The sequence below is a fragment of the Pseudomyrmex gracilis genome, unplaced genomic scaffold (genome assembly GCF_002006095.1).
Source record: "Pseudomyrmex gracilis isolate BER0280 unplaced genomic scaffold, ASM200609v1 scaffold_4, whole genome shotgun sequence".
In the NCBI taxonomy this organism is placed as follows: Eukaryota; Metazoa; Arthropoda; class Insecta; order Hymenoptera; family Formicidae; genus Pseudomyrmex; species Pseudomyrmex gracilis.
Genome location: NW_018020588.1, coordinates 874,028 through 901,121, shown reverse-complemented (window position 1 = coordinate 901,121; position 27,094 = coordinate 874,028). Strand labels below are relative to the sequence as shown.

General features: G+C 34.9%; 1 protein-coding gene across 18 annotated transcripts in view; it reads left to right on the top strand.

The window, feature by feature from the left end:
* Positions 1-27,094, top strand: part of LOC109856977 (voltage-dependent calcium channel type A subunit alpha-1) — a 138,643-nt gene that overhangs the window by 93,951 nt on the left and 17,598 nt on the right. For 11 of the 18 annotated variants that reach the window (XM_020432912.1, XM_020432874.1, XM_020432867.1 and 8 more), the window contains exons 6-23: positions 284-439; positions 629-855; positions 2,518-2,621; positions 3,206-3,321; positions 3,610-3,669; positions 3,866-3,967; positions 4,637-4,675; positions 6,773-6,985; positions 7,082-7,512; positions 7,801-8,108; positions 8,445-8,561; positions 8,649-9,212; positions 9,631-9,976; positions 10,095-10,259; positions 15,538-15,648; positions 21,758-21,841; positions 24,703-24,819; positions 25,056-25,121. In XM_020432912.1, coding sequence (XP_020288501.1) covers positions 284-439; positions 629-855; positions 2,518-2,621; positions 3,206-3,321; positions 3,610-3,669; positions 3,866-3,967; positions 4,637-4,675; positions 6,773-6,985; positions 7,082-7,512; positions 7,801-8,108; positions 8,445-8,561; positions 8,649-9,212; positions 9,631-9,976; positions 10,095-10,259; positions 15,538-15,648; positions 21,758-21,841; positions 24,703-24,819; positions 25,056-25,121 — 3,326 coding nt within the window. Of the gene's footprint in view, positions 1-283; positions 440-628; positions 856-2,517; positions 2,622-3,205; positions 3,322-3,609; positions 3,670-3,865; positions 3,968-4,636; positions 4,676-6,772; positions 6,986-7,081; positions 7,513-7,800; positions 8,109-8,444; positions 8,562-8,648; positions 9,213-9,630; positions 9,977-10,094; positions 10,260-15,537; positions 15,649-18,996; positions 19,108-21,757; positions 21,842-24,702; positions 24,820-25,055; positions 25,122-25,704; positions 25,797-27,094 lie in introns of all 18 variants that reach the window. The other 7 variants (XM_020432931.1, XM_020432786.1, XM_020432804.1 and 4 more) reach the window with 5 other exon arrangements.

Here is a 27,094-nt window from a genome sequence, read left to right as displayed (position 1 = left end):
ATAATTTTGCTTCGCTATTTTTTTAAATTTATTTATCACACAATTGCACATTCAAAAGATGATTGTTCCAATCGCTTAATGCTAATGTGGTTGTCTTAGCGAATAATTACATAGATTCACGTGAATCTTGGCGTGAAATTTCTCGAGCAACATGTAAAATAATAACAATAACAATAACAATAACAATAATAATAATAATAATACACAAAGAACGGAAGTTATATTAATCTCGTTGAGAGATTGTAAGACCTAATTTACTCCTCTGCGATGTTTTGCAAAACAGGTCTTCAGGTGGTGCTCAAGTCTATCATCAAGGCGATGGCACCGCTCCTGCAGATCGGCTTGCTGGTACTCTTCGCTATCGTGATATTCGCCATCATCGGCCTCGAGTTTTATTCGGGAACCCTGCATAAAACGTGCTACAGTATAGAAAACATCAGTGAGTAGATCGAAGACTGCGACGCAGTGTTTCGCAAAAAAACAGTTTTGCGTATTTTAGCGAGTAAAGGATAAAAAAGAATCGCACAACTAAAATTCGAGAAATTGTATTCTGTGCGGGGGCACGAGTCTCGAGTGCCCCTGGCGTGTCAATGTGTTCGTAATGGTTTACGACGTTCGAATGTTGCAGATGTAATCATACAGGAAGGCGAGCAACCGAGCCCGTGTTACACCCTGGACGACGCGAAAGACGACGCTCCGCTCGGGGCCCACGTGTGCAACGCGAGCGAATCTATGTGCTTGGAGCGCTGGGTGGGACCAAACTCGGGCATCACCAGCTTCGACAACATCGGATTCGCCATGCTCACTGTCTTCCAGTGTATCACTATGGAGGGCTGGACTGCCATATTGTACTGGGTAAAGCAAGAAATATTCCTCAGTGTTAAAAGTTCTTTCTCTTGTTCTCCCCTTTCATGTTTTTTTTTTTTCTACATTGCCCTATCTCTCTTTCTCGCTCTCGTTCTCTCTGTTCAAAGTTTCGTTTTCAATATTTGTTTTTTTTTTTTTACCGTGCCGTTTGTGCAAGTATCCTCGATGTTGTCACTCAGAAAGAAGGATCGACAGCAAAAATTTTCAAATTTTGTGTGTATATATCACGTAGAACACTCTTATATAATCAATGTTTATATCAGTTATTATTATCTCTCCCACACACCTTCGCTGACGCTTCGCGATTTGAGTGTCGCATTTTTGTACAAAATAAACTTCTCTCTTTCTCCCTGTTGATTTATCATTTTCTCTTTTAAAACGAAAAGATGTTATCGAGTTATCAAAAAAAAAACCTTAGTATAAACATTTCTAAATCTTTCTATTTGCTTTTAAATGTCTATGTTCCTTTTGCAATCAGTTATTGATCAATTTCTATCTCGATCGTTGTTACCCTGTGTGTTCGCCTGTTCTCTATATTCGGCTTCCATCGAATTTTTGTCGGCTTTCGGGTTCAAGAATGCCTTGCGAACAAAAGCTAACACTGATGTATATGTTCACCTTGCTCAGTATGACATTGTCAGTACCAGCCCTCTGTTTTCTCGATGTTTCAATATTGATGTTAAATGTTAAACCTTTCATTGTGCTTAACCTTTTCGTGACCGAATTGCTATTGTTCGTTTTTTTTTTTTTTTTTTTTTTTTTAACCTTGAAACGCGTGTATTATAAATGTGAAATCACATGTGCTGAATGTGTCACGAAAGAGTTAACGTGTTGCCTGCGGTGGATTACGGAAGATTTCAAGATTATTATCTCATCGTTATATACGCAACTTGAAACCTTCCGACATCTAACTTCTTCATTGGTTGTAACAAAATCACATGAACTGTTTAGTAATATATATACCCCGTAAAAATTTCTACTTTCTCAATGTTTGTTTGTAAATGGGTAATCCGGTGTAAAATGTCAGTTGGGGAAAAATATCACGTTTCGAAATTACCGGGAAATTCTCCGGGGAATTAGTTCTCAAAAGTTTTAAAATTGAAATTGTTTTAATTAAAAAAAAAAAAAACTCGCGTATTAGAGACAAAGCAACTTCGCAGTTGGTCGTCGGGATAATGTGCAATGGGTAAAAGAGTATGTAACTATTAATGCAAAGCGAAAAGCTCGAAAAATGGCATATTTCTCTGATTTTTATTTTTTTTTCCCCCGGATTACCTCAGCTCAATGTGCTCCAAAGTTGCATAAAGCTGATATTATATTGTTTCCGTGTAAATGCGGTCGGCGAATTTTCAATCTATTTTCAGATTGAATTTCCTCGCGATGTCGGGGCAAAATTTGTCTTTGTGGCGAGAAATGAAAATTATCGAATAACGATAAACAAATATGAACACTCGCACTCGAACGACCACATTTAACATGTCGCGTACGGTGCAGCGAGAAACACCGTTTCGACGTCTGTGTCGCATAACACATGTTTTTTTTTTTTTTTTGTCGTTAATTAATATATCTTCAGCTGTGTAACCGGCGCATATATGTTGTACAACACACGCGGCATTGCTTGCCGCATATTGATTCTGGTCGAATTTACAGACAAACGACGCTCTTGGCAGCACGTATAACTGGATTTACTTTATACCATTGATCGTCCTTGGATCATTCTTCATGCTGAACTTAGTTCTTGGTGTCTTGAGCGGGTGAGTATGTTCGTCCCTTAAAAAAAAAAAAGACAAACAAGTTTCTCCCTCCGTCCACGTTCAGCGATAATTCACGAAAGCGGCAATATGAAAAGCGAAAAACTCGTGAAAGGTCTGTTCAGCATTTGAGCATTGCTTTCTTTCCTTCGTCAGGGAGTTTTCGAACGAAAGAACGCGCGTCGAACGGCGAGCGGCTTATCGGAAAGCGAAAAACAAGCGACTCTTCACCACTGCGTTCAGTTCCTACTTAAAGTGGATCACTCAAGCAGGTCTTTGATTAAGACATCTTGCCTGACATATCGCAAGAAGTTGTATGTTTTTTTTTGTTGTTTTTTTTTTTTAATAGCGTGTCGCTGCAATTGTAACACAAGCTAGATTGAAGAAATTTGCCAGAAGTATTTCCACAAAAAACCGATTTACTCGCAATGTTTTTTTTTTAAACAAACATGATTAATGTAAACGCACCAGTATCGCTAGAGATTATTTAACGCTACAGCCAGGAAATCCCTCTCCGAACGTAGCCCCTTATATAAAAGTTCATTCACACTTTCGAATAAGCCATATCACCTGTATCACGCTTGTAGAGAGTTTGCAAAGGAGAGAGAAAAGGTGGAGAACCGGCAGACCTTCCTGAAGTTGCGAAGACAGCAGCAGCTTGAGCGCGAGCTGAATTGTTACCTGAATTGGATCTGCAAAGCAGGTTAGATCAGTCACCCTAAAAGGATTGACAGAAATTCCTTTCCTGACAAAAAATGGAGAAACTTTTATGTAAAAAAAAAAATGAAGAAATTAGTTCAAAAATTAAAATACTAGATTTTCCTTGAAAAAAAAAAAAATAACACAAAGTCTAGTCAGCCTATTTTTTAATTACTTTATTTTGTAACAAACTGCTTGGCAAAAGTTATACAGCTTATTGCGTATAAGCTAGATTACGTTATTTTCGCTGCTGATTATATTATTGACGTGTAACGTTTGTTGTTTTTTTTAGAGGAGGTTATACTCGCCGAAGAGAGGACCACAGAAGAGGAGAAAGAGCACATTATGGAAGGTTCATATAATATGCGTATATCTCACCACAAATTATTCACTTCTCTTTCCAACATAAAATACAAAACAAACAAAATCTTGCAACTTTCAACAATTCGAATTGTATTCAGATTTGCGATAAAGAATTAATTAGCGCCGTTGTTTATGTGTAAAAAGTACGTAATCAAATTTGTAATATGTATTTGTGTTTTTCGCAGTAAGAAGAAGAGCAGCAGCGAAAAAGAAAAAGCTGAAGAATCTCGGCAAGAGCAAAAGCACTGACACGGAAGAGGAAGAGGGCGATGACGACGGAGACGATGGTGAGTTGTATTTGACCTACTCGGTTCTCATATTGCCGAGTACTCTTTTTCTTGTTCACATCTTTTTACATCTGTTGATTATTTTTCTTCGAGAGTGTTCGAACAAACTCGTTGTGAAATCGAGACCAGGTTCGAGTAGTAAGGAATTTTACAATTTACTCAGTAGTCAGAGAACGTGTGTGATGTAGGCCAACGATTTTCTCAATTTTACAACATAAACATTACACAACACAGTTTATGTAATGTTACAATATATCGACAGAATATTGTTTATTAAATTACGTGATAACTTGCACACATGAACAACTTTTTGCAAATTTATAAATTTAGCTAAAGAATATAATACATGAAATTTTCTTGCGTGTAACGTGAGTTAAAGTTACGTATATATAAACGTTTTGAAACTGCGCGTAGTCGCGTATTGCGAAGGAAATCGTTGGCAAAATTTTGGCCCGCCTTATTCTTTTGTTCTAAAAATTTTTCTCACTATTTATTGGCACGTTAGCGTTATATATATATATATATATATGGTCATCGGTATATATCGTTGACACTTTGTGGGTTTATGTCTGACTTGACTTTTGTATCGAGAGAAGAAAAAAAAAGAAATGTCGAGAAATTCCCTCCCCTTCATTTTTGCCGATGAATATTCTAAACACACGCTATCAGATGCTCCTCTTGTTTCAGTGCCTAAGAAAAAACTCAAAGGTAACTACAACCGTGATTGCCACTACTTTTGCGCAAAGAGCAACGTAAAAACAGGCTGTATTCGTAATCTTACACTAAATGTTTTATTTTTGTATTTTTGTTTGAAAAGGACGTTGTTTTTTTTTTTTTTTTTTTTGGTAATACGCACATATAAGTGTAATATCGTGCGTATCGTGCATTTTCATGATTAGATGCGGACTATCGCTTGGTATAAACAAATTATTTGACGCCTATATATTCGCGTATACAGATTGTCAGTAGTCACGCACTTTGTCGCATCGGACGTGTAAAGAAACAAATAATTTCCGCATTGAAACGTAGTTCTAATATGATAGAATGAAAGAGCTAGAGCTTTATATATTTCTCGCTATTTTTGAAACATATTTGCGAAGAAAACTTACTTAAAATATTTGTGAACAGTCAACAATCACATTTCGATACGACCCTTAAGACATACAAACAAAAATATTTAAATATCTTTATCGAGCAGAACTCTTCAGCAACAATAATTTTATCTTGAGAATTAAGACGCTATTATACAACATCTACATAATTTTACACGCTTTGCTATGTACAAAATCATGGATTTAACAATGGAGAAACGTACTTTATATACTCGAATGATATATTGCGAAAAGACAGATAACTGTATTGCATTCTAATTACATAATTACTCGGACTGCTACTGCATTTATGGTTGACACAAATCACTCGGGCGGGTTACACAGACATTGCGCGCGAGAGACAGATCGAATAACTCAAAAGCTAATTTTGTTTCCTAGATTATGCTTCTATTGGCTGATGTGGCGATATATGAATACTATAATTTCGTTGAAGCCGGAAACATTTGTATGCGCAATTATAAAATGTATATGTAAAAGAAAACACAAATACGTAAAATTCATGCAACTTGTTGTCGAAACATTTTGGAGAAGAAAATAAACATTTTTTTTAACTATTCAACATTACAGAAAAATTTTGTTACTGGTGTGGTCAAGTCAATGTTAAACAATGCTTTTATTATTCAAGGTAAATATTATTTTGGTCATGCCAGTAATAAATTTTTGTAAGAATACTTCTGTTTAAAATAATTTATATTAAGAGCGCTTACATAAAACAATAATTTTGTTTACCGTGAAATAAAATTGAATTTCGAATGATCAATGACGACGCGTATCGTTAAATATAAAAATAATTAAATATAAAAGTTTCCGGCAAAAATATTTTTTACATTATTTAGGTACATCGTGTGTGTGTGTGTGAAGTATTGATTAATGTTTTTATTACTTTTTATACGACTATAATATTAGCTAGCTGAAACAAACTGACAGAACAGTAGAGTACTTAGTGTCGAATATGTAAGGAATCGAGTAGTATATTATAAATCCCTGTCCCATAGAATTTGATAGATGAGGCTAATCCCGGCCTGTCAACGTGATCACACATCTAGCAACTAGGTAGCCACAAATGCATCGCCATTTATTAGAATCGCTTGATTGGTAGAGTAATTAGTATAGAATTTTATATCTACATCTCTATATATAGATTTATTTTTGAATAGAAAAACGAAAATGATTTTTTAACTCTTCCAGTCGATGTACTATTATATAGAATAGATACGTAATGTAATTAATAATATTATGACAGAAATTATTTAAGTTTCAAATGTAATACATTTGTGATGTGTATTTAATAGAAAATCTAAAAAAATATTGTTAGTCAAAATCAGAGACATCGAAAGATTTCGAGTCACAATTAAAGTTTTATAACTTTTTATTAACTTTGAGTTGCAGTACACGTTGTACATTCTTGAGTCCTTGAGTTTATAATCGCGGAAATAGTTTAGCAAATAATACGAAAAGATAAGACGTATGAGTCTCTTAGTGAAACAGGTCAGCTGAAATAATAATTTTGTTTATTTATAATAGATAAAAAGTACGATGAAAGAAAGACAGAGAGAAAGAGAGAGAGAGAGAGAGAGAGAAAAAGAGAGAGATGTCATCTGCAAGTAAAAATCGACTGGCCCGTGTCTGTGAAATGTATACGTTCCAGATGTGCTCGATGTCTCATGCTGAAGACGGTTCTTCTATTTTATAGGATTCTCGAGAGCCTCCGTCTTCAAGTCAAAAGTGAAGAAGCAAGGCACGTGCTTGCAATTCTGGCGGGCCGAGAAGAGGTTCAGGTTTTGGATACGCAACGCCGTCAAGTCGCAACAGTTCTACTGGTTTGTCATCGTTCTTGTATTCTTCAACACCTTTTGCGTGGCCGTCGAGCATTACGGTCAACCGCAGTGGCTCACCGACTTCCTCTGTAGGTGTTTTCCCACTTTTGTGAAATCATGCATTTCTTCGCCAATCCAATGTTTCATATTGTAAATTAACGAATATATTTTCTTACTTGTCGCAGACTACGCAGAATATGTGTTCCTAGCTCTCTTCATGATGGAGATGTTTATAAAGGTCTACGCGCTCGGTCCTCGCACATATTTCGAATCGAGCTTCAATCGCTTCGACTGCATGGTCATCTTGGGCTCGATCTTCGAGGTGATCTGGTCCGCGGTGAAGCCCGGCTCTTCTTTCGGTCTCTCCGTCCTACGTGCCCTTAGACTCCTGAGAATTTTTAAAGTCACCAAATACTGGAAGAGCCTGAGGAATCTCGTGATATCGCTGCTCAGCTCGATGCGCAGCATCATCTCCCTTCTCTTCCTGCTCTTCCTCTTCATTCTCATATTTGCGCTGCTCGGTATGCAGCTGTTCGGCGGCCAGTTCAATTTCGAGAGTGGCACGCCGCCCACCAACTTCAACACGTTTCCCATCGCACTACTCACTGTCTTCCAAGTGAGTAAAACTGATCGTTTTTACGCAAGTCTACGCTATTTTTTTTTTCGATTAATAAAAACTGTAAATTACATTGTGTGTGATTTAATAATCGTTCTGGTTTTCTTAGAAAGACCTACTTGGTGAGAGAAGACTCATTTTGTGGTCTCGCCAGCTTAGAAAGCTATTATTAATTTAGTGTTTAGAAATCTAATTAAAACTAAGTTGCTCACGCTTGTGTCAATCAATTTGCACATTCATTCTTATAGGTAAAATATTTAACTAACTTGATAACTGATGATGTGATAGATCCTGACTGGAGAAGACTGGAACGAAGTGATGTACCAAGGTATCGAATCGCAGGGCATGGCCCACTCGCTCTACTTCATCGTGCTGGTGCTGTTCGGCAACTACACCTTGCTGAACGTCTTCTTGGCTATCGCTGTCGATAATCTTGCGAACGCGCAAGAACTTAGCGCCGCCGAGGAGGAGCAGAAGGAGGAAGACAAAGAGAAGCAGTTACAAGAGCTCGAGAAAGAGATTGAGTCGCTGCAGAAGCCCGGGGACGGTAGCGCACCGAAGGTGGAAATCTGCCCTCCAAGTCCAAGCCAGAATTTGTGAGTTTTCCTTCCTCTTTGTTACGTATTCTCGATTGGTTTTTTATTTTTTATACATACGAGTTCTACAGAATAAACAGAGTTTGAGAATAAAAAAGATCAAAATAAATAATTATTTATTATTCAAGTAAAATAAAAATAAATATTAATTAATATTTAAAATATTTAGAAATATTTTGAATAATAATAATATATTTATTTTAGATTAATATTAATAACATGTAGTAATTATTAACTAAAATATATATTAATGTATACATATATTATTACTGTATTATTAGTTAATAATAATTATCTACACACTTTTTTTTTTATAATGTCATCGTTGTTTTTCAGAGACGGAAGAGGTGAAAATCAGGCGTCCGAAGAAAGGAGGCAGGATGAAGACGACGACACGGGACCAAAACCAATGCTGCCATACTCCTCCATGTTTATATTGTCCCCTACGAATCCGTAAGATCTGCTTTATAATATTGATTCGAAATAAACTCTGTTCTTCTAGACAAGAGAGTTCATTTGTAAATAATCTTCTGTTTGTAGCATAAGAAGAGCCGCCCACTGGGTCGTGAACCTTCGGTACTTCGACTTCTTCATAATGTTGGTGATATCGCTGTCGAGTATCGCGCTGGCCGCCGAGGATCCCGTCTGGGAGAACGCGCCGAGGAACAAGATCCTCAATTACTTCGACTACGCGTTCACCGGTGTTTTTACCGTCGAGATGGTGTTGAAAATTATCGATCTCGGCATCATACTGCATCCGGGCTCGTATCTGCGCGAGTTCTGGAACGTAATGGACGCGGTCGTAGTGATATGCGCCATGGTGTCGTTCGCCTTCGACATGACCGGTAGCTCGGCCGGCCAGAACCTTTCGACTATTAAATCGCTGCGAGTGCTACGAGTGCTCAGGCCGCTCAAGACGATAAAACGCGTGCCGAAACTCAAGGCGGTGTTCGACTGCGTGGTGAACAGTCTCAAGAACGTCATTAACATTCTCATAGTGTACATATTGTTTCAATTCATCTTCGCTGTGATCGCGGTGCAGCTGTTCAACGGTAAATTCTTCCACTGCACCGATGAGAGCAAGTATACGAAAGATGATTGCAAGTGAGTACATGTTCTTATTCGTCAGTAAGCGAAACACTATCATAGTAGTCAGAGCACATAATAGTAGTCAATACTAAGATGTTGATTTCGATGAGTAAATAAAACAAATGAGTAAAAAACAAGTAAGGTAAGTGTCTTAAGTATCACTGGACATATATTTAAAAAAATTAAGACAGTTAAAAAATTATTTGTTAAAGAATTACAACAAAATATTACAACAAAATATTTATATATATTAAATAATTTTTTTTTTTATTTTGTTTGATTCATACACATGTCCAGTCATTGAGATATTCATCTTTTAGCGTACACATTAAATAAAACATTATTTTTACTAACATTTCTCTTTTTATTTATGTCGTGTTGCACAAATAATACAAATAGAAACATAAAAAAGTAACTTCATTTTTTGTGGCAGCGGTTACTTCTTCGTTTACGAGGAGAATAACATGATACCGAAGCTCAAGCAACGGGTTTGGGACTCCCAGTCCTTTCACTACGATAACGTGATGGTGGCCATGCTGACGCTGTTCGCCGTACAGACCGGCGAAGGTTGGCCGCAGATCTTGCAGAACTCGATGGCGGCCACATACGAGGACCAGGGCCCCATCCAGAATTTTCGCATCGAGATGTCCATTTTCTACATCGTCTACTTCATCGTTTTTCCATTCTTCTTCGTCAACATCTTCGTGGCCTTGATCATTATTACGTTTCAGGAGCAAGGAGAGGCTGAACTTCAGGACGGTGAAATCGATAAGAATCAGGTGATATCTCGCGCGAATCGTTTTCTAATCGCGTGCAATAAAAAACGCGATATGAGAATCTTATTATTATTAAACATTTTTACATGGACACGTTAACAATCGTGCGTTTAAATTTCAGAAATCGTGTATAGACTTTACAATACAAGCTCGTCCGCTCGAGAGGTACATGCCGAAAGAGCGAAATAGCATAAAGTACAAAATCTGGAGGATAGTCGTATCCACGCCATTCGAATATTTTATCATGGTACTCATCGTTTTAAACACGTTACTGCTTATGATGAAGGTAAGTGTCACGATGATCTCTTCTTTTGCACATCAATATTTCTCTTTATTAATCAGATTAAAAATTTTTCTCCCCGATTCGTTTCGATAAAAAAAAAAAATAAATAAATAAAAACGCGATTAAAATCAGAGAAACAAAGAAAAAGAAAATAAAACGCGCGCTTTTTCTATAAACGAGCAATCGCAAGCAAACATTTTTCGTACAAATTTTGTGAAACTTGCTTGTGAAGTTAAACGGAAAATATAATTCAAACACGCGAGACTTTAAATCCAAGTTTTGCTCTCGATTGCTCTCATTTCGCGGTATTATTATTATGTAAAAGGGAGACATAAAACGCAAACTAAAAAACTAGTTTCTAGTATAATACATATAGGTAGTAAGACAATCTTTTATTCAAGATTCAAATAATATAAAATATATTTTTGCACATAAAAAGATTTTGTTGCACTTAGACGTAAAGTACCAAAAGGTTTTAATAAAACTAATTCGATAGCAAAAATATTCACACAGAGCATATGTTTCAAATGTTTTCTCAGCTAAGATACAATATCAATTTGTCCTGCGACACGTTTGTGATTTCTAACGTGTTTTCGATATTCGCGCGTGCTTTAATTTTGACGAGAGATTCCGTCACAGAGATAATTGGCAACTTTAACCAATCGACAAACAGTTTCGTCTCTCGTTAGTGTTAACGGAGATTACGCGAGATCATAAACCAGAATATGTATATCGTTTCCAAGAACCGTACGTAATGACTTATGTGTACCATATATATTTATATATCACGTTATATATATGTATATATATATATATATATACATATATATACATATATATATATATCTACGTACGAGAACATTGTTGTTCTTGCCTGCTGACCTTTTTTGATCGTATTCTCTGTATAACTGTATCACTTGTATTTTATCAATACGTGTACACAGCTATATCGAATTTTATCTTATTCCCGTTTGCCAAACCTTTTCCCGCAAAATTTCTTCCTTTTTGTTTAGCGACAATATTATCAGTTTTTTTTCTTGTTTCGCCACACTATGTTTCCTCAGTTCGGAAAATAATTCTTTTTTGTTTTAGATATTTGATATTATTTTAAACGATAACTGAGATTCTATGCATTCAGTCTGAAGTATTATTCCACGCGCGAGTTTATATCTTAATTAATATCTCACATTAATATATTTTCTGTAAAAATAATTGCACTTACAGAATATAAATATATATATAATAATTATTGTTTTTGACTTTTATGCATATAAAAAATAAAATAATTTAACAGACTTAAATTGTACTCTGGAAAAATATAAAAAAAAATGTAAATTAAAGTCAAAATCGTATATGATATTGATATCCAGGAAAGAAATACTGTAATATAACACATGTAGTTTATTACAATGAGATCTATAGTTTTTTAAAATAATTTTCTAACGTAAACACGCCCTTTGTTTTGTCTTGCATTTTTAAGAGTTTAATAAGAGATAGAAGAAAACATGATTTTTACAATTTTCCTCGTTCAGTTATTTTAATTTTATTTTAATTTTTATTTGTTTCTCTTATAAAAACTTCTAAAACTGGTTTCGCTGTGTGATCCCACCTGTTCCTCGTTCGATCAATTGCATGGCTGTCGCTGTGTCCTCGTTTTCTTAGTAGACATTCTTTGAGAACGTGCAAAAGGAAAACACGTTTTCGTATATCTCTCAGTGTGTGATTTCCACAACAACAACATAACACACTAACACAACGTGCGTTCGAGTTTTCCATTGCCTTGCTAATACCATGTTTTAACTGGTAGCAGGGTGAAAGCAGTTGCGTTGCACTTCAAACCCATCCGCTTGAAATGATTTTAGAAAAACAGGGTGCCGGAAAATCACGTTTTCTTGGCGTCTACAAGCCCTGCACGCGAATCCACTGTTATGAAACATCCTCTGCTCTCTTCAAGCTCGACATTTAATTTCTATATTGTCTCTATTCTGTTTATATTTTTTGAAATACTTATTAATAGTCGCACAACTTGATTTAAACAAGCTTCTGTTACGTTTAAATTAATATTTAAAGAAGTAAATATATTAAAAATTATTTTATAATTTTTTTAAAAATTAATCTGTGATATTCAAAACCAGTAAGAATACTAGTTACTTTTATAGCTGTTACTTTAAAAAAAAAAAATAATTTAAGACATAGCACAAAAAAAGCTGGTTTTTTGATCAATTTTCTTGATTCTCAAAAGTAGATATTTTTATATTTTTCCCACTTGAGACTATCCGTGCTAGAGAATATACACGAGTGCGAATCAAAGAAAGATAACTGGCTGGATCTGCGCACGCTTCAATGTTAAAACAATTGAATCCCGAACTCTCGACTTGGACTCCTTTCATCTGCTTTTCAATTCCTTTTGACTTGTTAAACAGTCAGACAGTTTGACAGTTTGAACGCACGAGATAGATATTTCTTTCTCCGTCTCTCTTTCGTACGTGATCACAGCCTGAAACCCGGAAACTCGCTGAATTAGAGACACGTACACGTACATATGCTGATTCAAATCGAAACACACAACGCCCGATTATATATTTGTGGTCGGACTTGTTTTGCCTGTAAAAAAAAAAAAAAAACACGGAATGTTCAGATCACTTGCACACGCACTGCACCGAAGTCTTGAGAAAGCACATCACTGAGAGTGACACCACGATATGTTCACGTTGCTCGGTACGATTGCACGAGCGAGAAGACAATGTTTTTTAAGAACATGTATATGTTTTACAACTTTTTTTTACTAAATTTTTTGTGATAAACAATTGAGAGAGAAAACAACGTAAAAAAAAAACTCAACGTTGGTTTCTATTTTGCATAAAAAAGTTGTGTGTTTGGAAAAAAGTATATTACACACAATTATATATGTAGAATAAATAATATTTATAATTAATTTGTGTGTAAAGAGAGTATGTTTAAAAAATAGTTTAAAAAAAAAATATTTTTAGTTTTAATTTATTTGAATGTCGCAAAATATATATTGTATGTATTTAAAATACAAAGTGCATAAAATGCTAACACAATGCGAAATTAATCGATTTAACGTTTATGGATTATCTTCTCGTTCGATAATAATTACTGACACAATGTGTATATACAGAGTGTTCACGCATTTCTTCTCACACACACGCGCAAAACTACGCGTCGCATGCTGACTGCTGCCGAAAACAGATCGATCGATATTAGAAGCGAAACAGCAATGACATTAGACATCCATTGAATGTGTGTGTGTTTTTACAGTGACAAGAAACACACTGCACGGGGGCGTCCGCACGTTTCATCTCTCTTCTTTTCCTTCCTTCCTTCCCTCTCCCCTCAAAAAAAAAAGTGATTACGAAGAGATCTGAGCACTTCGAAAATTGAAAGTTGTCATTCCTATGGCGATTCCTTTGTTAATTACAAAAACTGCACTTTTTTAATTCCTGAAATTTACTTATATTGAGTGTCTTGGTTCGATTGTTCTTTGCGTTTTCTTTTTTTTATCGTTTCTTTCTTTTTTTTTTGTCGTAGTCTTTTATTAGTTTTTCGTGACTAGTTTCTTTGAACACTGACACTGTATATGTCCTTGATCCAGACTTCGTGAGGGAATGACGGCAAAAAAAAAAAAAACAATTAAACATATTGATAATCAAAATACAATTTACTGTTGCACAGCAGTATCTCTCTCGTGTGAATGTAATAAAATTCTAAATAAGATTTGATCTCTGAGATTTATCAGATACTAGTAAACTTTTTCAAATACTGAGATGGTTTTTTTGAATGTAAGATAAATGTCTTAATAACCGAACATGTGTATCAATGGCCAAACATTTACTAAAGAAATAATTAAATAGATTATTACGTAAATATTAATCATAACAATTCTCAATGTTTTAAGTATTTTTTAAGACAGTTTTAATTATTAGTTTTTAACTTTTTACACGTAAAAAAATACTTTCTTACAATTGTATTTCTTTAATAAATATGCGGCTAGTGGTACTTGTCTTTGGAACATTTATCTTGTAAAAAATTTTCAGTTTTTAAGAGTATCCTTTCTTAACAATATTGACATTTCCTTGCGAAGTCCGTTGTTCTCAAAAAACCTTCGATATACAACCCATTAATTTAGAAAACCGATCAGTTAACACTTATTTATACCTTAGTACACGCAAAGTGTCTCTAAAAAATCATATGCAATGCGAAAAAAAACAGTTAACGAGGGTGGGAAGAGATATTGGTACATATTATTTGTGTACATCTATATATATTCCATATATAATTTTCTCCGGCATATGCACCACACTCATTGGGAAATCAGTCGATGTCGCAGAAATATTAGAAAAACGAACGCTTAGAGTTCACACAACACCGAATAGGGTTCGTCGGAATCGATAACGTAATTAAAAAAAAGAAAACAAAAAAAAAGAAAATCCTCCCCATATTCTCTTTCGATTATAGTGATAGCGTACACGATATATTTTTTATACGTATGATTTTTCGTATCTTTCGCACTTTACACGTCGTAATGTGACGTAAAACTGTGTACCAATTCGTGACACACGCAGCTGACTTTTATAACGGAATGATTTATTTGAAATTTTTTCTTATATATCCACCGTATTATGTATACATGTTATTTAGTATTATTCTGTGATTGATGCAACTTTTACAAAAAGTTATGCAAACAGCATGAAGGGAGTGACACTGTTTCAGCAGAAGTAATCTCGTATTGGATCAAAACAAAGTTTATCGCACAAGTCAGAATAACATATTAAAAAGAATATTGCGCAAAAAATTCTCTTTTCTTTGTATGAAATTATTTATAAAAAATTTTGTATATTAATATTCAATTCTATAAATTAGTTACGCTTACAATTATAGTAAAAAAAAATCAAGCCCATTTCTTTACTCGACGTGACAATATGCGCAATCTTAAAAATTGCGCATTGTTACTTCTGCTGAGGCCGGTAAGCCCCGTTTTACTTACGGTATCTATTGTGCGGCACAGAATGTTCATGTATCGGTGCACAGAATTTTATCGTGATGAAAAAAAAAAAAAAGGAAAACGGAGCCCGCTTCTTCCTTCTTCCGGCGCATCCGGTCGGGAGAAGGAAGAAGATCGAATTAAACTGTAAAAAAACGAAAAAAAAAAACAAAATAGTAAAAGAGAATCTCGTCCGCACGAGTTACGCGATTTTGTAGGCTTGTACGTACGTATGTCTGTCTGTCGGCCGTGTGTTTGTCAGTGTATGCATTGCAGTTCTATCACCAAACCGACTCGTACAAGAATACGCTGAAGTACATGAACATGTGCTTCACGGGGATGTTCACTGTCGAGTGCATACTGAAGATCGCCGCATTCGGTGTGAAGGTAGGCTCCACATACCGCAAACCACCCCTCTCTCTTTCTTTCTCTCTCATCGAGCTCTCACTACATATATTTCCGAGTAAAGCGAGTTTTTAATTCGAGACTCTCGAGTAGCGCGAAAAATGACTCTCTTCGTGACCATTCCTATAAATGAAACTTTAATAATCTTCAAAAACTTTTGCATTAAACACGTACGCATACACACACACACACACATATACACAGTCTTTTTCTCTTTTTTCTGTCAAAATAATTAAACAAGCACATCGCAACAAATGAGTGTGCATACATTGCACACTTGACGTAATCAATTTGCTGACCGAACAAAATGTCGGAAAAATTGGCGAAGAATAATAAAGCGAAGAGAAATAACAAATTTTCAAAATGTTCTTTTGTTGAAGTATAAATAAAATACTAAATAATATAATGAAAAAAAGAGCGGAAACGTCACGAGAGTCAATTCTCGCGTCGCCCGGTAAGTGCAGCTTATTAGAAAGTATAATTAGAGCATCTTCTTCGCGAGTACCGATGTAGCAATATGACGTATCAAGACGGTCTCGGTACCGCGGAGAGACGACATATTTATTTATTTTCTATCTCTCTCGCGCGTACATAATATTATACATAGAATATTACTATTTAGTGAACTTTCTGTGCGCAGGGCTGAACAAGCGCTAGATGCTGTCGGAGTAGTTGTAGCGTTTCCATTTCTCTCGATATACTTCATACGAACGTATAGATATGTATCTCGATAGAACTAGAATGGTATTATTTTCGATGGTACTATTTTTTGTAAGAAATTATATAGATGCAAGATCTAGATAGTACATACTTCTTTTTTATTATACTCGCAATATACTCGTTATTCTTGTCATTGCAAAACCAAAAGCAAGATAAAAACTCTACAAGTACTTTAGTATGCGGAAAATGCTCAGCTCTGTACACGTGAATCGAGCTTCGAGATAATCTGGGAAGATTCGCGAGAACACGAATAAATTTCTTAAGTTTCATTTCCAAGATCTGCTTCTGAATTTTATTTTATTTCAAATACATGATGTGGCTTTTTGATCAGTGTTCTCTCTTTTCTGTGCATTCTGTTTTGTGAGTATACATCTACTTGTTTTTTTAATATTATTTATATTAGTCATTTTATGTAATTTTTAATCTTCATCTCTAAAACACTTTTATTAACCATAATTTTTTTTTAATAAATAGATGAATAAGCGTGTTAAATTTTAGGACAAGATAGAATCCGATATGTGTCGCGTGTGAAGATGAAACATCAAGCCAAAATCTTCCTAGATGTTCAAAATTACACTGAATATCGCGATAACAAGATAAAACTATCAAATGAGACAGTAATATTGTGTTTTCTTTTATTTTTGTCAGCAAAATGACCGTATTTATAAGATTAATATATTACCGTTTATATAATAATATTAATTTATTCTCTATCATTTTTTTGTTTTTATCTCGTTATCGTGATAAACTAGAGCTACACATTATACAAAAAAAAAACCCATTCAGACTACGATCGAATATTTATAAAAGAATTAACATTGACCGATTTTTCGAGATATTCGACCGCAGTTTTGAATGGATGAATTATCTTATTCGCGAAAACCGGTGATGTTCTAGTTTTTCTATTATTTATTACGTTTGATATATTAATTTAATGCGTAAAATCAACGAAGCGCATAACTCACAGATAAGCATATTCTTAGAGATACAGTTTATACTTCACATACAGCAGACAATTACACTTAACACACGTACTCATGAAGATTCATACATTACACGTGATTACACGACACTCACATACAATTCAAACACAGTACATATTCGAGAACATACAACTCTCATGTCGGATTATTTTCAGTTTGTCTGTCTTTCTCTCTATTCCTCTCATTCTTCTCTCTCTCTCTCTCTCTTTCTCTCTCTCTCTCTCTCTCTTTCTCTGTCTTCCTGTTTGTGTGTGTTCTGTTCTATTTTTTGTTTTCGCGCTCGTCATCATTTATAATTTCCGTAAAATACTTTCGAATCGAGAACTCGGAACGCGCGCGCGCGCGGGCGGGAAAATAAACTCTAGAGAAGAAGTACCGAGTGAAGAAAGAGGTGTATAGAATGGAAGCTCCGTTTCTTTGAAACACCCCTTGCATGCTTTTTGCCCGCGTCTTGCCTGCATTCGCACGCAATCATTTGCACGGTCTGACATGGTTTTTTGATCCTCGCATGCGTATATATACATCACAGTTGTATAATTATGACTGCCGCGTTGCGCGAGATCCGGGAATGACAACGGTGGCGATGACGGTGACGATTATGATGATGATGATGATGATAATGATGATGATGATGATGACGACGACGATGATAATGATAACGATGATATTAATGATAATAATAATGATGATAATAATGATCATGACGATGATGACGATGATGATGATGACAATGATGATCTATGTGATGATCGAGACGACGAGATTGAAGCCGAGAGAAGCCGCGTAAGCGCTTCTTACGCTTGCTCGTCGCATGCATGCTGTTGTGTTGTGGGAAAGAGCATAAACTTCCGTTTCACACGAGCACACACTCAGCACACACGGGATTGAACGTCGTATACCAAACGTATGCACACCGATCGAGACTTACATTAACACTTACATAATACGACGAATCTCTCGGGAATCGGTCACCCTGTCGGAGATTGGTTAGATTTGCTTGATAAAATCTTGAAAGGAGAGATGTTTTATTTTGGGACGAAACACTAACAAATCAAACTCGATTGCCGCAAAATTAGTTTGATTAAAGAGAAATATCTTTTTTTATCTAACAATTTTCTAAACGAGAAATAAGTTTAATCAGAAACATATATTTTTATATGCAATATACTTTTATACGTAATGAAATATATATATATAGACAAATATTTTTGCAAACATGGAAGGTAATAAATTGTAGAGCGATCGGAAAATTAATCTTTTTATGCGTCATTTTTATGCGTGTTCTTGATAGAAATTTAAAACCACAAATTTTGAGGAATAAAAAAAATTCATATTAATAAAATATTGTGATAAGAGTAATAATAATAAAGAATTTAAACAGTTCAGGTTTAGATAAATTAAGTTTTGTTTATTTTATATTACGTGTAAAATCTTTTTCTCTGCAAATAAAATTAGTCAAGGTTAGTCTCTCAGAGGAAAGAACGACGAGGAAAAAAATAATCAAATGTTAGAGACTAATTGAAAGAAAAAAACGGAGAAATGTATATGTAGATGTAATATGCAGGGCGCACAACGGAATATTAGACTCTGGATTGTGTTACGTCTGTGTGTTGGGTGTATTTTGTAGTATCACGAAGCGCCGGAAGATTTATTGGACACCTTAGCCATCGTGAACATGATCGTCACCTTGTTTTTCCTCATTGAGTGCATCCTTAAACTCGTCGCCTTCGGATGGAAGGTATAAACAAGCCTTTTAAATCGCTCTAACTCCACCACTCTCACTCGACTTACACTCTGCAAAAAAAATATATATATATATATTTATATCACTGTAATAATACCACTGTAATAATACCACCGAGACCGACATCACTCACTTGGTCATCATTAACCGCGTGATTTTACCCGGTCGGAGGATTTTCGTGAAGAAAAGTGGGGATCCCGAAAAACTGGCGAGAGGAATGAAAGGGAATGCATCGAGACATTGCGAATGAAAATCCATATTTTTTTTTTTTTTTATACGAGAGATGTGCGATCGTTTTGTTAGATTTTTATATCAGTTTGTATACTAGAGAGTTGTGTTTTTTTTTTAATACATATAAAAAGTAGTAAATTGCCAGAAAACGAAAAAAAAAAAAACAATTTTTTCGTCAATGAAGTTTGATGTTTCCGTTGGATTTCTTACGTAGAAAATTGTATAAGCTAGAAATAAAATTAGAGAGTTTGGTAGTAATAAATATATTAAGACGTACTACGAAGTAAATTTGTTTCTTAGAAATAACAGTGCATCCACAATCGCTTTGCGAATTAAGTTCCGAACAAGTAGATAAAGGCTTGATCTTTGATTAGATAAATACAAACAGATCTATTTTCAATTTACGAAAGAAGAGAGAGTCGTCAAGAATTTAATGCTGCAAGCATGGGCGTCCGCAGAGGGGGAGGACAAACCCGGCATTTGTCCCCTCCTCTGGAAAGGCAAGTTTTTTCACAAATTGTGTTTTTTATCTTGAAACAAGTTTGAAATCCCTGGTTTTAACAAATTATATCATACATCTATTTGTGAAAACTCTCTGTATAGTGAAATCTTTCTGTAAAATTCATAATTTTTGGGACAGAATTGTTCCGCTCCCGAAAAAAATCCTGCGGACGTCCATAGCTGCAAGAATGGCTTCTCCATTAAATTTTTATCAACCGAACATCAAAGTTTCTTAAGATCAAAGAATAAGCTTTTTTTTTTATGTAAAACCTGATATTAAAGTTTTATATGGAAAGTTTTAGGAATTAAATAACGACTTTGATCTTTGATTCTGGCAAAGGTAGAAGAATATTAAAGACAAGTTCGAATGTCTCTACTTCTCTCTCTCTCGCTCTAGTTTTGCTTGTTATTACCGGCATGCTCCTGTAGAAATACTTCTCTAGAAAGAGATCCCGTCACACTTATACTCCAGCCGAGATCATCAATCACTAAAGCGTACAAATTGAATAAACGCTTTAAAACGAAAAAATTACTCACGAACAGATTTCTTCGTGGATTTGCAATAAAAGCTAAAGGTCAATGGTATCTTTATTGTATCGGTAAAACTTATAGAATAAAATTTATCATTGCAAACACAATGTAACTATTAATTAAGTAGTTGAATAATTATAAACAAATTTATACACATTTATTATTATTTAAGATATTAGTTTTTACACACATTTTGAAGTAAATAATTTTTAAAATATAACATTTTTTAAATGTAATAATATTTTTCTGCAAAATACTTGCTCACTTATTTTGCATTGAGAGCAACTATAGATTCGTTCGAAAATTATTTCACGACGAAGAGATCTGATCAATGAAATTTCATTACAACATTCAAAGAAGCACCGTCTAGAGAAGTACACGTTACAGAGTTTCAATCTAATATAAGTATTACGTTCATATATAGAAGTGTTCACTTACACACAGACACGCACACAACAAAGAGTACACACGCACTTACACATAATATACTAATACATTCACAGAAGAAGCAGATCGTATATTACAATACTTTTTCTTGTATTTCTTTCGAAAGTCAAATTTGTAGTTCCTTCTTTAGTAGTAGCTAACGCAAACATCTCACAAACACTCAAAACTACGCCCAAGTTCGTTTAACAGACCACCGAGACATGTAAACGACTATGTTAAATTATTACTTGCCTGCGCTATGGATATTTTCACACGTCACACAAGAGAGACACAATGACGAGTGTAACAAACCGAATAAAAAACAAAATAAAAATCTAAAAAAATAACAGAAATAAAGAATATTTCTCAGTAGAAATATCAGAAAAAATTTATAAATTTTAAGTTTCTTTTATTTTTAAATTAACATAAAGAAAAAATAAGAATGGCTTTGAATAATCTAACAATAATTATGGATGTGACAAAACAATTTTCACAAATAATTTATTTTACACAATACTTAAAAAATTAAACTTATATTCTATAGAGAGTATATTATAAAATTATATGTAGTTTTGTTATACATGTCTAAAAATTCAGTATTTATATTATAAAGTTGTAAAACAATTATCAAGTTCTTGATTAAAAACTAATAAACCTCTGGTTTACTTTCCTGTTACATATAGTTTGAAATAGCACATTGAATTTTAATTTTTTTTTTTTTGTCATTTTGCGGTAGTCTACTTTTTATTCAAACTCTTCATGGTGTCTCGGCTGAAAAATTCTGGTTGCTCGTGTACAGAGAATTAGATTCTTGATTTTGCATTCGATTTGCGATGAAAAAATGTGTCGGAGCTGTTTAGCGAGCTTCGGGATAGTAGAATCAAATACCGATTACGCGGTGGACGATAAGATCACTTTTGCTAATCGATTATTTCCGACTTGTTCCCGCGAGCAGAACTTCTTCAAGGATGCCTGGAACACCTTCGACTTCATCACGGTGATCGGCAGTATCGTGGACGCCCTTGTGATCGAGTTCGGGGTACGTAGAGCACCGACAAGTAGCAGGAGAAAAAGTATAAGTGTGTTAATTGCCGCTAGTTACTAAAACCCGTAATAGAACTTTTCCAGGTATATATATATATATATATATACCTATATATATATATATATATATATATATATATATATGCATATGTAATCGAGAACCTATACCAGGATACCCGAGGCTAGACTGTGATTAAAATGGCTGCCTGTTCTAACGAAAAATTATTCCGATGAGACAAAGGTCGGAATCAATCCTGTGTGTTGATGTAAATATAACGGTGGTAGCAAAAATGTGAAGTAAATATAAACAAAGTGACTACAATGCGAGACCGCCACCCGTTTAAATATGTTCAACACATACCAGAGAGAAAATTCTGAAACCTGAAATGTGAGATTTCGTCGGAATACGTTTTACGTCGGAACACGCATCCGAAATATATATATAGCGATCCTCACATATATTCGTCGCGGCAGTGTTGCTTAATGTGTACCTTTGTTTTTCGTTGAACCCTTTTGCTGCTTATTTAGATCCGTGTGACAAGCTCTAGCAGGTAAATTACAAAAACCGAAATACCTCGATTACCTTTGTGTGTCTTTTTAGCTTCGTTCTGCATTCATACGCTAACATACATATCACACTCTGTACATTGCTACATCTCTGCACAATATATATATACATTTATGAGCAGTGATAGTGATACATGAAGCCACATATATACATATATATTTATATAAATATAAACATGTTCCCACGACACATTCCCGTCCGTTCTTTGTATTAGGAACATCCCATTTTTTTTTTATTATTATATACTTTGTGACTATATAGATTTATCGATATATAACCTTGTGATATATAGATGAGACCAACGTCGATTGTAGTTTGGAAGAGGAAGCAAAACATTTTACCATTAGGATGTTTAATATCCATTTTCTTCCAAGTCGCACAATAGCGCGTTGGTTGTTTCTGTTTTCTCCCATTTTTTCAGTGATATGTAGCAGTCTATAGTTGAGAATATATGTATATAAATAATAATATTCTGAGTCTCTCTCTCTCTCTCTCTCTTTCTCTCTCTCGCAGAATCTCTCTCTATCTCAGATAGAGATATATATACATCTCTCCAGTAAAAGTATGTGACAAAGTCTGTATATTTGCTGCTTGCGCTTGCGAAACATTTTTCATAAATAAATATTGTACCTTAGAAGGTAAGAGAAATAGTTAGTTAATTTAATCATCGTGAAGTGAGTATTGAGTCCCTTGAGATATATTGAGGCTGCTTTTACGAGATTATATTCATCGTCCAAGTGTTTATTTGCCAGTCGTTAGTGCCTCTGTTCTTTATATATCATTGTAATTGCCAGAAGATTGAACGACACAATTGAAGTTCAATTACTTGAGAATGGAATAATCTCGCAATCTCGCATATTTCTGTACTAGGAGCGGTTTTCGAGCGTGCCCACCACGCCAGGTGGCCAGATAGGCGAAAAGAAGGTATAAAATTACTATGCAATTTTTACAGTTGACGAAACGTAAGTTGGAAAGAAGTTTACGGCATTGCAAGTAACAGAATTACCAGTTAAACAGTGTGCAGATATTATATAAATTTGATTTCTCTCTCTCTCTATCTATCTATCTCTCTCTCTCTCTGTGTAGAATATAATCAGATATATGAGTCTTTCTTTCTCTTTCTCTCTCTCTCTTTTTTCTACAACAACTTACAAGCTCTGTTATTTTCAACATATAGATACCTCTCTCTCTTTCTCTCTCTCTCTATTTTATCATTATCATTTTTCTCTCGAACTCTCTGTTGTTGGTAGCGACAATTATGATAAAAAAGAATCCGACGAAACGAGATTTGACATGATTTTATTCGCAATTATTTGCAAGCAAGATTCGAACAGATTAACAGAAAAAAAGAGAGTAGTGTTTAATATTATTTTTGTTTCTTAAGGATTTTTTCCTCAGTCAGTTCTAGTTGAAGAAGTCAGTTTCACTTTTAATCCCGTTTTAATTATCCTGTGTGCATGTATAATACTTTTCTGAATACATATATACTAATCGTACACGACACTAACAGTCTCGAACATCTTACAACACCGACACCACCAGTTCAGATAGTTGTTTACATTGTAGTCACACTACAGACTATATACTATAAAAAGGCATATGGATGCGGTGTCTGATCTATTTCGATATCTATTTCTTTGTGTATAACAGACGACAGTCAAAAAAAAAAAAACGGTCCGATTGTCACAGCAAAAGGGTTGACGTAATTACGTTTTCATCACGTAATTACGTTGGAGTTTAAATATGTGATTCTGTCAACGAAAATCACAAAAGAAGAAACAATGAAGTTTGTGTTGTCCAACGTTAAGTTGAGTTGATCGAAATTTGAAATTTAAACAAAACACAGATCCTCAATGAAACGCCATTAGTTTAGCATACTGACAACAAAAAATACAATTAGTTCATTACTTAAAGAAAAATGTTTATTTACAACATTACTGATGAGATTAGTGATTACTAATTCATGTTAGTTTTACTTCTCTTCTTTCGGCAGTGAGATCTTGCACTTTTAAGATACTTCTCTTTCCTTAAATTGTATCAAAGTGTAATATTTATTTGTATAGTTTTTTTTTTTTGTTTTGTTTAATATATTGCACAAGAAAAGTGGTTCGCTCTATAGCTTCGTTCGTGCATCGTCGAAGAAAAAAAGCACCCTCGAAGAGAGATTGACATTCCTCGATGGGTGGTTTAATGCGAAAAAACGCTGCACGCACGAAGCTCCATCCTGGCACGCGATAAGAAGTCGGCATTTTGTGGGGTTAAAGTGCAATTTCCTCTGTCCGCTGCAGGAGAACTTTATCAACGTCGGCTTCCTGAGGCTCTTTCGCGCCGCCAGACTCATCAAACTACTCAGGCAGGGATACACGATACGAATTTTACTCTGGACCTTCGTACAATCCTTCAAAGTAAGCACGTTTTGTCTTAAATCGCGCGAGAATCAATGATATTCTTTTTCTTGTTAACTTGCACTTATATCAGCTCACTGAATCACGTACACACTAGTCGCACTTGTTAATTTTCAATATTTTTTTTTAGTATTATACGTCAAATGTAATTTTATTTGTTTATTTCTGCACTATTGTGACTAATCACACAAATAAAACGAGAGACAGTAAGAATAATGGTTTTCGTCTTCTTCCAGGCTTTGCCTTACGTTTGTCTTCTCATAGCTATGCTGTTCTTCATCTACGCGATCATCGGTATGCAGGTATGAATCCTCCTCTGTTTTTTCTTGAATTTTTTTCGGGACGCTCTCTCCCGAATTCGATTGTGTTGATAAACGCGCTTTTAAACGAGATGACGTACTTAGAAAAGTATCAAATTTAAGTAACAATTATCCAGGGAATCAATGATCGATTGGTGATAATCTAGAAAGGGGAGTGACATGTGTTGTTTTAGAAGCAATAGATACAGCAAAAAAAATATTATTAATACGTTCCACATAAAAACAAAAAAAAAACAAGAAGAAAACCACAATATATTCAATTCTATTTATTTTCTAAAGATTTTCATAACTTTAATATAAACATTCATCTGTGAATAATGAATTGCATATCAAGATTGAGACTTATTTGCGAAAGCAAGAAATCACAGTTGCTAAATTCCGCTAACTCCCACGAAAGTCGAGTTCGTCTCAGCTTTTCTCGAGTCGAAAAGCGATAACGGCGCGCGTCGAAATTAATTTCGGGATTAGTCTCTGGCACACGCGACCTTGCAGATTGGGAATATTAAGTGACAGATAGCAGTTCCCGGGGTGGCCATAAAGTGACCCTGAAATTGTCCGTTGTCAGGTCTTCGGCAATATATCGAACGATCCGGAAACAGCAATCGATGATCACAACAACTTTCAGTCCTTCTTCGCCGGTCTTATGTTGCTTTTTCGGTGAGTCGAGCAGCTAGATTGATTGCCGGTTCGACGGCGACCAAGTAAGATTTACACACTTCCGGCCAATCAACCGGCTGATCTAACTGTCGTTTCCCTCTCGTACGAAAAAGAAAGAGAAAGTAAAAGTAGTTTGTTACAAAAGTAGCTTCTAGTGCAATCTTTACTTTTTTTTGTTTGAAGTGTGAGAAAAATATTCTTGTCTCATAGTCTCTCTCTTTCTTTATTTGTTTTTTTTTGTACGTGAAGTAGACGCTTTTGGACAACCACTGGCCTGTCGTCGCGATGTTTCGCGATGCTTCGCGCATGCATCGCAGGAGAGATCCTGTAACGTCGCGGAAAATTTTTGCATCTCTCGATCGATGTGAGAGTCGCAAACGAAACAATTTCGTTTTAAAAATGTTGTTCTCCCAATGTTAAACGTGATATTTCGAGCCGAAAGCTCGTCGACATTTCATTCGCGTGAAAAAAAAAAAAGTGAATGTTCAGCGCGAAACGTGTATTGATCACCTTGTCCACCTTTCTTACGACGCTCACGAAGCATCATCGAGGATCTCGCGCGACACAGATGAAAAAAAAGACACGCCGTCGAACATTGAGCGAAAATTAAACGGAATATATTTTGAAAGTGTGATCGTTCGTAAATTACTTTTACGGTAGATAATACTGCTTTGTTGGCATGAGCTGTAAACGAGAGTAAGCTGCTCGACGTGTTAATCTGTTGTGACTCACCTCCCCCCCAATTAGTAACATCCTCATTAGAGAAGTTTATTCCACATAGTGACTGCCTGCGTTAGAGTCTTGAGATTATGGTTGAGGTGATGCTTGAGAGAATACGTTTTATATTCGAGAACGTTTATATCGAACATGATATATGATTTCTCTCTGGTTGCAAATATGTAATATTTATTGTTTAACTTTGAGTAGAATACATCGTATTTTAAATTGAGATTTAATATGTATCGTTATTATATTGTTTACGCAGCGTAGAAATCTTAGATCAATGTAGATATTGGTCCAAAGGACAAGAAATATAATTTGTTTTTCAAGTAGACAAGTATTTTTTTGCGACTCAATTCTCTCGAGTACACCGTGTATTCTTTTGCTGAAAAAAAAAAAGTATGAGAGATTGTAGTTAGAAACAGTATATTGAACATATTACATATATGTACTCTGATAGTCGTTACATATATAATGTACACAAGTCTGTGATCAAAACGGTATATACAGAGAACGAAAATAACGGTTTTACAGAAAGAAGGAAAGAGGATTGTTTTTATAAATTTTTTTTTTTTTTT